At 41.0% G+C, this 12,620-nt stretch overlaps 1 protein-coding gene across 4 annotated transcripts in view; it reads right to left on the bottom strand.

The window, feature by feature from the left end:
* Positions 1-12,620, bottom strand: part of SRPK2 (SRSF protein kinase 2) — a 98,656-nt gene that overhangs the window by 3,115 nt on the left and 82,921 nt on the right. For 2 of the 4 annotated variants that reach the window (XM_062581972.1, XM_062581963.1), the window contains exons 13-15: positions 6,149-6,218; positions 5,371-5,463; positions 4,825-4,917 (exon numbers count right to left, since the gene is read on the bottom strand). In XM_062581972.1, the coding sequence (XP_062437956.1) occupies positions 4,825-4,917; positions 5,371-5,463; positions 6,149-6,218 (256 nt within the window). The remainder of the gene's footprint in view (positions 1-4,824; positions 4,918-5,370; positions 5,464-6,148; positions 6,219-12,620) is intronic. The other 2 variants (XM_062581989.1, XM_062581983.1) reach the window with 2 other exon arrangements.

Genomic DNA, 12,620 nt, shown 5'->3' on the forward strand with positions numbered 1-12,620 from the left:
ATTGTACAATTGTACAGTACAATTAACGTCCAGTTAATTCCAGCAAACGAAAAAGACTTTGAGATGTGCTGTCCCTCTGCACATTCACATACTGCGGGTGTATGTAGGCTCAAACCAGAGAACTTTATGTATTTCCAAGCTTACTCTCAGCCCTTAAAAAAAATCACTGAACACCTCTAAGTAAGGACTGAAAATCTTAACCTTCTGAAGATTTGCAAAAGTGTGTATTGCTGCCTACTAACAGGTATTAAACTTTCTAGTAAGAATTTATAGACTCAAGTATTGTGCAACAAGCAATCATCTCAGTGTCAAAAACCATCAACTGTGTGCAAAAAAAAGGGCGAAGAAAATGACCCTGTGTCCATAACTTCTTATAGAGGTTATATGAAGTTATAGAGCTCACTGCAAGGGTTGCCACAAACATTTACAAAACTAGAATAGCTTGGGGGATGATGTTTTTAAATGCAACACGGTTTTCACCTTCGTGTTTAAATTATGGAGTCTTTAGTTATCGTATTTTCAAAAAAAAAAAAAAAAACAACCCTCATACCTATCTGAAGGCCTGGAATTTCAAAGTTATTATCCATTTTGTTCATAAAATGTATTACTTTTGTAACATTCAACCGTAGCGTTCTCGTATTGCCTCTTCCCTTCCGTTCCCAGGTGATACACAGCCCGCATGACTGCAGGACGCGGAGGCTCCTGGTTCTGCGCAGCTGTCAGTGGGGAAGCTGAGTTCACACTGTCTGCACGCTCTTTATATCCTAGCTTATCTTCTGAAATGGAGCTTGAATTTGAAATATCCAGGCTAAGACTAAGGCATTCTGGGGAGCATAACATTCTTTAGTGTTTTTCTCCTGAGGAATAAACCTCTCTTAGTACTATGATTTGAGGTTTTCTGAAAGAAATCAGGATAAATAAAGGCAGTTAATACAACTGAGGTGGAAAGAAAAACCTCAAAGAATTTATTTTAATTCAGAGAGTTCATCTAATTTCCAGCCTAAACTTCTGAAGAAGGAGCACAGGAAATGGAGGTGTGGCAACAAGTATTTTCAAGTTCATGAAGTTCGTACTTCATGAGCACAAGCTGGAGGGTAGCAAAGCAGTACTTGAAAGAAATGAAAATTACAGACCTACTGGTCTGACATCATTTGGATCCAGGGGATTAAAATGAACTTTGAAGGAAACATTTAAGATGCACTAGTAAGTAAAAAGTCATTAACAAATGTTCTTTGGATTTTTGATAATGAAGCACATACATAGGAAATTGCCTGTGAGATAACAGAATTACTGGAACTGTCAGAACCATGTGTGGCCAAAGGGGCCACAGTAACTGACTCTCCTGAAATAGGAGGTTTTAAGTCAAAAGGAAATTACTAATGACATATTTCTTGAGGGTCTGTTGAGACCCAGAAAAAACAGGGACAGTCTATAAAAACTGTCAATGATAAATTTGAAATGTCTCATCAAGAAAGAAGAGGATGGTTTATTGAACAGTAAGAAATGGATGACACGAAGAACCGGAGAAACAGCAATGGGATAAAATTTGCTACTACAAATTCTGAGGAAATGCTCCAGACAACTTCTGATAAGGTCCCACGTTATAGCAGATGCAGCAAGTGAGGTGGAGAAGAACCTTCTCCTTCCCTTCCAGGATGTTAACTAGCTAGCAGTGCTTTGCTTTTAACAGCTTCCCACAGGCAAATCCTGCAGCAGCTAGCCAGTGTCTCGCACACATTTAGCTCACAAAGAAACACGGTTAGCAAACAGTAGCTCACTCAAACGTGGCAGAAAAAGAGACTGAATTCTAGAAAGACAAAAGAATTTTAGGTTCTAGCGCCAAAACATGTTAAGCATTTTTAAAGACAAAACAGCTTCCAAGGAGGCAACAGAGAAAAGGACTCATTGGAACTATTACTGGATCCAGTATAAATCAAGAGGAAATCTTACAAAAAGAATGTATTTGTGTTATTATGACTAACAAGAAATTACACTTTTTAAATACATATTCCTATCTGAGATCACAAACTGCTTCATGTAATCACCGAGAAGGAAGTCCTTCATCCTGCCCACTCATTAGTTGGCAAAAGCTTTCCTTTTATGTCTGTGACATAAAAGTCACAGAACAAAAGTGGAACAATTCAGGGGTGAAAAGTCTGTCTCTGATGGTGAACCTGCTTACGGATAGGAACAACACTTTATTTTTCTAACTTCCACTCAATGGTATTAGTCTTCATCAGAATAAAATAATATTCCTTCAATGTCATCTGGATAAAATATTCTTAGACATTCAATACATTAACAAAACTGTGATTTCCTGGTTTTACCCAAGTCTGATTTTTTCAAAACAGAAGACAAAAGCTTTTTCTCTAGGCCACATTTACCCCACAGTTCAGAGGCAGCACAAAACACAGTGGCTTGTTGGCCAGCTATGAAGCACATCATTCCCCACTGGCCATCAAATGCAAATCCCTCCTGGATAGAGCTGGAGGAAGGAGTTTGCAGCACCAGAAAGGCTGGGAACCCAGTGGTGGCCAGGAAAAGGGAAGGGGACTTCTGGTGCCCAATTAAATGAAAAATCTCAAACGAGTGGGCAGGAAGCAAAACCTCAATTTTTCCTCTTCCACCACAGTTTACTATTTGTATTCCTCTGCAAAACCTTTCAGTTTTCCTGATTTATGGGAACTTCTAATAGCAGAATAATCAGCATCATTTGAAAATGCCACTTGGGCTATTCAGTCATTCATCTTATATTTGAGATTTTGCTATTTTCAGTAAAACAGGTGAGATCCAATCTGCCTAGCTTACAGAGCAAGCTTGGACCTAAATTTCATGTGCACAGTGAGAGGTGCTTTCATCCACCACAGAGCCAGCAGAGGTGGTGCCTCCACAGAACCTGTCATTGGAAGTGAGGACTCACAGGACAACCGTGACTCTCTGCAGTGGAAATTCTGAAGGAAAACAAGATGCTCAGGAAGACAAGTTAAATGCTCCACTTCATGTTAATTTTAGAAACTGCCCTCTCTTTTAAGGCAGGAACACTCCTGTGGTTTCTATACAATCATTAGGTCATTTTAAGGTTTTTCTTTATGACCTCATTAGAAAATACCAATCAAGCTGGTGTAAACTAAAAATTTGGAATATGAGAAATTCTTAATGGTCAGGCTGTGATTCCCAGCTCTGTATCCGTCTCTGTCGGTGGCATTAGGAGCTGCTCGTTAGGGAGTGCACATGAGCCTGGCCACTTTCTGCAGCACATTCCCCTCTCGCTAGCACCTGAAGTCCTGCATTAGGGAGGATAGAGGGAATGTTCTTGCCCAGTCCTTTTACTATTTTATACATGTATGAACATGTTGTTCCTTAGCTGTTAATCTCTTTTTGAACTTCGTTGTAGTGCCTATCTCTCCAACCTCCTGCAGCACCAAGTCGGTGAAGTTCACCACCTACTATGCAAGGAAATAGTTAGTACTTCTGTGTTTTAGATGCATCCCCCCCCCGTAACTCATTCTGCAGGCCCTGCTGAAAAACAGCTCTGCATTCAGCTTATCCACAGCCTTCACGATTTGGTAAACCTTTATCATCCCCCCATCAATCTTCTCCTCTCCAAACTTTCTCCAGCCTTTCTGGCAGCCCCTTGCAAGGCAGTTGCTCCATCTCCTTCATCTAATCTTTCTGTTGCGTATCTTCATACCTTGTCTAACTTGATTAAATCCTCCTTATGGAAATCAAGCCACACAGAGGTCTTTGCAAGCTCAGAACAGGCTTTTTCTCATGCAACGGGGGAAAGACTCGCTGGCTTGTCTGCCACCTCGTCACCCCATGCCTGCACAGCCTCGCGCTGCAGCTTCGGCCCCCCTCGCTGACCCCAGGTGCCCGAGCAGCTGGAGGGCCGACGGCACCGTGCCCTGCTGACAAGCTGCACGCATCAGGCACGTGGAGTCGTGGGCAAGGGGGAAGCTGTAGCTGCTGGGCAGGAGAGCACAGCCACCAGATGCAGGCGCCAGCCCTGGGAACTCCCACCATGCAATGTCATCTCCTGTCACTCCATACAACACAGTGCTGTCTCATACACCTGGGGAACCAACAGCGCAGGTCTCGCCACGTCCCCTCATGTTCAAAAGCCTGTCTTGTTAGAGACCAGCCTGAGCACAAAATAAAAGAAAGTAAAAGAATCATAAAGACTGATGGGTTTGCCAAGATGATTTTCTTTGTCGTTCTTACATTTTTGTAAAGCACCAAACACAGCTAAGTCCTGGCCCATGGCTGTGGCTCTCAGACGTCAAAATAATCAGTAGCACTTGAAACGAGACAGCAGTGTGCATGGAAGAGCACCTTTCTCCATTGCACAGAACTTTTCTGCACATTCTCTCTTCAGGAAGCTTAAGAGAACATGAGGACTGCACACATCTGTGTACCTATTGCCCACATAGTCCTTTTCCATCTCGCTTAATCCTTATCAAGAGCATACGCTAGACCATCATATATGATCAGAAGTGAATGACAGCTGATTTTTAATCAAGTTACAAGCTATGCATTATATGATTATTCATTTCATTCACATAAACATTTGACAACAGTCACGAAAATGTAAGCTAATATCCACTTTGTTGAGTACATCACACACAAAAAAAAAAAGGCAAAAAAACTGAAACAAATACTGAAAATGTTTGCTTTTCTTAGAAAGGCAAGTTCACACCAGAATTCTTCTTTAACAAGAGCTCTCCATTTAAATGGATATATTTCTTCAGTATCCATAAATGAATGAACATATTCTCCTTTTGGATAGTATTATGCTTTAAATTAGTGTTGCATAAATACCGTTACCTTTTTTGGTGAAAAACTCCTTGGAATATTTCCCCAACATAGCGTATTTTCGAGGGATTTTTCCCAGCAGTTCAATGATCAATGCTATGTGGTCTGCATTGGAGAACATTGCCAGCAAAACAGAAACATACAACAGTTTAATCAGTACATTGCATGCACACACTAACACTGGCCCGGTACAGACAGAAATAGATTGATCCTGGTAAAACAGACACATGCACACGAGTCAGTGTGTTGATAAGGCTAACGGGGCTAATTAGGAAAAACACTTTCAGCAAAATGTCCTTGTCAAAAAGACATTTGAGTGTCAGCTACTATATATGTTTTACTATGCAATTTAAAATGTACTAATAGTTACTTTTCAGAAAGTTTAGCTAAAGGAGTTTGTCATAGATTTCTGCCTCTAATTCATGTGCATTTGTTTTTCAAAAATATTTTTTGTTGCTAGATTTGAGAAAATGCTCTTTAGTGGGACATGTTACAACCAGCAACAGCAATTCCACTTCTGTCTGCATCACGGCACCTTTCAAAAAGAAGAGGTACTACCTCTGCGATTGAAGAATTCCCGAGAATATTTTCCAGATAGAGCAAAGTGCCTTGGGATATTGCCTAGCAGCTCTATGATGTGTGCTATGTGGTCTATGAGGGAGAGAAAAAAAGGATACGGGAGTGGAAGGGGCAGGGAAAGGATGGGATAAAAAGAAGAGGAAAGAAACTGGAATTAGTAAAAAATCAGAAATAGTTTCAAATCAACAATGTTTGCAGCAAATCCATGCAGAGGTTTCCAGGATCAGCAGAGCTCTGGCATCATTAGCAGCATTTAGGAACAATGAATGATGCCCACGTTACCACTGCAAAGGGCATTTACAAGCAAACAAGCATGAAAATGGACAGGTACACAGATGGAAGCAGGAGTTAATTCTGGTTCTAAAAAATTAGTAATTGTCTAATTCAAATAAAAATACACAATATAAACATTATTCCAGTGTCAAACTTATAAAGTTCAATTTTGATGTTTCTTTTGTAAACTAAAACATTGTTATTCTCAATCAGGTTTCCACACATATGCAGTCTTACAAGAAGGGCAGTTTAATTCCTTCAGGCAGTTGTTAAGTAGATGAGTATCTGCAGAAGGGAGTTTTTGCCCACCCACTGCTACTGATGGGACTTAAAACTAAAAAGAAAAAAATTGTGTTTATATTCTAAAAACATGTATGAACAGTTCAATCAAATACAAAAATTAACCCCACTGCAAGCTTGCTAGAAATTTAAGAAGAGGAGTATGAAAATACACAGAAACTCATAAATTTCTCCAGATCCATACCTTCGTCCCTGGAATAGTCTTCACCGGAATGTGGTTCAAACAAATAATCTCCAGTTGCTAGCTCAAATGCCTATAACATAACAGACATATTTATGGGTATGTCAGAAATAATTATTTTAATCTTACAATGTCAGCAAAACATCACAACTGTTTGGAACCAAGAAAAGAATTAGCTTCAAAGCTGCTGCTTAACAAGCCCTAAAATCAGACTTAGGATTCCAGAAAGACTACTTACCTGGGAACCATCATTCCTGAAGCACGATGATAGCACAAATCTGTGCTCTGCAGAAAGTCCCTGCTCAGCACCAAGCCAGCTCCCTTTCAGTAAGAGGGGCTGGAGGCGTGCGATGGGCACCGAGCCCGAAGCCCACACGTTCTACTTAACCAGGAGCGACGGCACCAGCAGGCAAGGAACGTGGACCTAGGGCACCTGTCCAGCCACTCACTCCTGGGGCATAACCGGCTAACGGAGAAGTGCTTCTGCCATTTTCAAAAATTCAGCATCGCTCCTCTATGTTAGGAAGTTTGCTAACAATGTCTGGCCGCAGAGGAAGTGATTCTGAGGAAAAGCAGCTACAAACTGTTACGTGGCAGGGAAGCGCAAACAGGGCTGCAGCGTAAGTTAATGTTAAATATCTTTTAACATGTTATTATGTTATGTGCTAATCAGGTTAAATAGGTGTAAGCTAATGAAACTCAGAGTTATTTCTAAGAGAATAAAGAGCTGCAGTTGCATATGAAGTCTATTTATCTTTCAGAAATCCAGTGCTGGAAACTGAAGTTAAAAAGTCTGAATTGGAAATAAAACATATTTTTAACAATAATTATCACTTGAAATTGTTGCACAGGGTAAGTTCTTTCTGCCTTGATAACTCTGAATCTAGACTGGTTTTTAAAAAGTCATCAAAATAAATATTGCAATCATGGGGTAAAATATTACGACTGGTAATGATGAAGGCAATTAGAGGAGATACCATGATGACCGATGGATGTTAACCCTACATTAGGTCAATGACAAAACTCCCAGTAGAGCAGAGTTTCTCTTTATGCGTATGCACCTTAAAATCTTCAAAGCACAGAAATAACGATGAGAGCACATATTTATGTGTAAACATGGATTAGTCTAGATTAATCTGTTGAAAAATTCTCGCTCCTTTCTGGATTTATTCTCCTGCTATGCAGATTACCCGAACAGCCACAGGAATCCAATTCCTTTAAAGTAAGATGTATAAGTCTCCAAAGTATTTTCCCTCTTCAAGATCAAAAAAAGCATCCCATCCAGAAAATCACTCCAAAAATCAGACAGAACTTCCTGGCATCATGTTAGGAGGAAATTTCACTCTGTCAGACCATTTACTACAAAGTATTTGTTTCCTGAAAAGAGACACGCTCTTCTCTTCCAGTTCATAGCCCAGAGCTGTCAAATCACCTGTAAATTTAACCTATTTATAGGCACTTGGCTTCTTCAAGCTGTGAACTGTGGAGTAATCCAAGTGGTCTATTGCCAAAATAAGTTATTGTCATCATAAATGGCAGTTGAGAGAGCATGTATGTCCTTTGCTGACATTTTTGTCAATCCTACAAAAAAGTCTTTAATTTTTGAAGTCACTGTCACTAATAACCAAACTTTTTTCCTCTTCTATGTTGAGTTCAAGATTGAGAGCTTTCATTGTACAGCTTTAAAATTTTTGAAGAACTTATCAGATACTTAAAGAAGCTTTTACAGTAGCCAAAACAGATCACTGGTGGAGATCTCTAAACAGAACATGGAGCTTGTTGTTATTCTTTTCAGATGAGACTGAGAAAACCCAAATGTTCCCTTCATATAATGGGAAGAGAGTCACTGAAAAAGCTGGGCCAACCTTTCTAGGAGAACACACGCTGGAGGGGCTTATTTCTGATGACATTAAAAACCACATACCTATTCAACACCAATTCTCGGAGAATAGAGGAAATGCAGCTGAATTTAGCCATTAAGTCCTGTAAAGTAAAGTTTCTGTCCCCAAAATGAAGTATTAGTAACTGAGTATGTCTGGCTGGGATTAAAAAGATTACATTGGAAAAACTATAAAAACTATGCACAGTTAAACTCAAGAACTAAGCATAAAAGAGTGGCGCACACACTTTTAAATCTGACTGTACTCAGTTAGAGTCACAAGTTCTCACAGATTTAGGACATTTATATTACCTTTTTCCTGAGCAAAAAAAATAAAGTTTTTCAAAAGTCTGACACTGCTTCTTTTTCCTTTTTGTATAGCTTTGACTATGTGCCCCAGCTGGGCTAGAGTCACAGCTTCGTAGACACTTCACAGAATGAGAGAACGGCTGGGGTTGGCAGGGACCTCTGGAGATTGCTTGGTCCGACCCCCTGCTCAAGCTGGGTCAGCTGGAGCCGGCTGCCCAGGGCTGTGTCCGGTCCGGTTTTGATTATGTCCAAGGATGGAGACTTTGCAACCCTTCTGGGCAACCTGTTCCAGAGTTTGACCACTCTCATAGTAAACATGTGTTTTCTTATGTTCAAGTGGATTTTCCTGTATGTCGATCTGTGCTGATTGCCTCTCGTCCTGTCACTGGGCACCACTGAGAAGAGTCTGGCTCCGTCCTCTTTATGCCCTTCCACCAGCTATTTATAAATATTGCTAAGGTCCTTCCCAAACCTTCTCTTCACATGATTACGTGACTCTCCTAAAGGACTTGGTACCAAGAATGTGGAAACTCCTGACTCAGATGCACATAAAGGCAATCTAGAGACCGCCCTGCCTTTTGGCAGGCGCAGTAAGTATCTCTAGCAATAGTCCTCATCATCCATGCAGGGAAAAGGCTCATGGACTTATGTGTGGTAATCTGGTAACAGGTCCTGGGTATTTGTAGGATGGACTGACTAGATAATGCAAGATAAATAGAACTATTTGGGCCACATAAAAAAAAAAATCCCTGGCCTAGGTTTTTAACCATAAACAAACAAAATCAGAATCAATGTTAAGAATGCATTAATAAGGAGGTAAATAGCAATCAGAAGGACATTGTGAAACTTCTGAATTGTAACATTCAGAATTCTTCTACTTACTAAGTTGGTATCAAAACGTGTACATGCAATCACATTACTACTCAGTGCAGGGAGCATGTGCCACCAAAAGAAGGGATCTCTGCTGCTAGTATACAAAGTGACAGTTCCAGAAATACACTGATGCTTTGCACTTACTTAGCACTTTTCAGCATTTATTATCTCTTTACACCCAACTACAAGAACACAAAATCACTGAGTTTCTAATTCATAACTGGCTGAAAATGTGTGATAGAAGTGGGACCTGGAGACCCTGGAAAGTCAGTAAGCTGAGTGCAAGTCAGCAGTGCTCTCTTGTGGCAAAGGCGGCTAACCACATCCTGGGCTGTATTAACTAGAGTGTTTCCCGTTCATCGCAGGGAGTTGTTACTCCCCTCTCCCCAGCACTCACAAGGCTGTATCCGGACAACTACGACCAGTTTGGGACCCCCAGTATGAAAGAGACATCGACAAGCTGGGGAAAGGCGAGTGGAGGAGCAGCGAGATGGCAGGGAGCACAGGCTGCAGGAGGAGAGGCTGGTGGAGCGGGGCTGCAGGTTGTTCAGCCTGGAGAAAGGAAGGCCAAGGCGGGATTTGGTCGCGGCACTTCCCTGCAAGCTGACCATAGAGAAGATGGAGATACGGAGACACGTTCGCCTCAGAAGCGGACAGCGAAAGTACAACTGGCAACAAACGCAGGCTGCAACGTGGGACATGGGAACTGCACACAGCCACTGGGTAAGCACCGGAACGGGCTGCTCAGAAAGTCCGCGGAAATGCCACCTCTGCGGATATTTAAAACTCAGCTAGACAAGGCTCTGAGCAACCTCATCTACCGTGAAGTTAGCCCTGCTTCAAGCACGAGGCAGACTGCGTAACCTCTAGAGATCCCTTCTAGCCTATTCTTTTCTATGATTTTTATGTTTCTACAAATTCACCACATTTACTTAATTACACCCCCTTTGAAAACAGTCATTTTAAAAACTATAGATATTTGACAGAAACTCTGACTCTGAATTATTGTGATCACTGTTCTTTTAATGTTGACATATACCTCAGTAGAAATAAGCATTTCAAATGTTAATTGAGGATAACAAATAAGATGTGCCATATTTAAGATATGAAACAAAAGCCCAAGGCAGTCACCCATCTTCATAGGCTGTGTTTGCCAGTGTTACTTACCACTTTCCTACAGTTATCGCAGAAAAACAGTCAAGACTAGTACAGTTGGATAACCTATCAATCAGATAAAACGGCCACACTGCTGCCTTGTAGGCTTTGGAGAGGCTCCCCTCATTCTGTCCCCACCATGTGATTGTATATGGACCTACCACTACACCAGAATCACCTATCATGCACTCTGGATCCATGCCTAAGCACACAACGGGAAATACCTACACGCTCACTGTGTGACAGCTGCGTACCGCTCGGGTGACTGAAAACGGATGCACGTCTAGGGAAAGATGTCTGGAAGAGGAGTGGAGGAATAATTCATTTGAACTGCCTCAGGTTCCCTGCAAACCTTCTCAAAAGTCCTAACCAAAAAAGGGCAACAAACCGTAGGCCAGCATTTATTACTGTGACAGACGAGATCTAACTCTTGGCCAAAGTTTCTCTGCCCCAGCTGAAATGAAGAGCTGTAAATGGGAAGATTGTAACTGCTTTAAAAATAGGCTTAGTTTAAGAAATCAGTTCCACAGGTAAGTGGGAGCACAGTAAGAAGAGCAAAAGGCTTTCTGAGATGAGCACTCCAGCTGACCGTTTTTCACTCCTGAACATCTCTCTCGGCAAAGTCAGGCAATGGAAAGAACATAAAAGGAATTTGCATGGTTACTGCCTGGTAAGAAAGGCCAGACATACAAAGCACAGACATTCATGGGTTGCTTGAAAAGGAAACAGGTTTCTATTGTTTTCTAAACTCTGATCTCAGAATCATGAAAATGCCGTGTGGTTGCTTTGGAAAGTCACTGTAGCTTCAGAAAATCATTTTCTTTTGAATGCTTCAGGTTGTCCACCCACCACCTTCAAAGCAAAAGGGTGTATAGTGATTAATAACAGCATTTTGTACTGTATCTGCCTACTGAAAAATGTGTGCATAGCGACTTAAGTTTTTCTTTTCTCTCAACTAGATTTTTGATTTTCCATTTTTCCTCAAAATACTTTTTCTGGGTAGACTGAGGCTTGTCATCACACTTTCAATAGGTTCCACTCACGTGCGCTGGCATGGTGATGCTCATGATCATATGCAGACATGATCATTTTCTCCCATTTACAATACAGGAAGAGTAGTTACATTTAGACTTCCCGCCAATCTAGAGCTATGATCTATTAGCTGTTTCTTTTTATAAAAAGAATGTATTTCAGGAATCACAATTCTCCACAACAGCCCTCTGAGATATATATTAGAAAAACATTCTCTTGTTGATGTCTTAACTTGTGACTTACTCTTCTCCTCCCTGCAGCTAATGTAAGATTATACGTAATGAGCAAAAAATGTCAGGTGATGAGACTCATCATTTCAGGTGCTTTTCGTAAGAGTCTGGAAAAGCAGTGGAATCATGTTGCTCGCAGTCATTTCCAGGAGCAATGCAAAGGGATGCCGTCTCTTCCAGTACTACCTCCCACATTTAGCCAGGATTTCTTGGCAGCAGCAGTGGAGTACCATGTACTTCAGGATTTAGGAAATGCTACATCATGCAGTGCCTGTTTAGTTTACACTCCACAGAAAGCAATCCTCTTACTTCTGCAACTGTGGAAGTTCAACCTGAGAAAATAACGTGATCAAGGGTGGTTTCAATCCTGTCAAAGGCATCACTGGTCCCAAACTCGCTCCTTTTTTCAGTGAAAACAAGAGAGATGCACCTCCATGTCAGTATAGCTAAAATAGGGTATTTAATAAGTTTAGGGAGAGATTTCCAGTTTCTAGCTCTGGCATGAGAGCAGGTGAGTATCCCACATTTAGATAATGTAGGTCATGCTCTTAATAAATAAATAAAGCACTGTGTAATTCCCTTAGCAAAATATGTAAATGTCCAGCAAATGATCTCTACAATCACTCAGGCCTGGGGCATTATACTCCTTTCTCCCTGCCATTTTTTTTGTTGTTTGCTTTCTTTAAAAAAAAACTCAGATTAGCTGAGCTGGTACTGGCCTGAGGAAATTCCCCTCTCATCCTTTAAATCTGATCTGAAGACCAGCTTTTCATGTTTTAGGCACAAGAACTGGGCGATGATGAAGCATCTAAAATTAGAAGATTCAGCTCACAGGCTGCTGGCTTATGATGTTACTTATTCACTGACACAATGCCAAAAGAAAAAGCACTGTAAGGTTATTAGCACTGAGTTATTTCTCCATCTTTTACACCACTTCTCTTACATGATATGCTGTTTGGAGTAGAAATCTTACATGGCTCTTTTATGTAGACTTTCA

Source organism: Rhea pennata, chromosome 1 (assembly GCF_028389875.1).
Source record: "Rhea pennata isolate bPtePen1 chromosome 1, bPtePen1.pri, whole genome shotgun sequence".
Taxonomy (NCBI): Eukaryota; Metazoa; Chordata; class Aves; order Rheiformes; family Rheidae; genus Rhea; species Rhea pennata.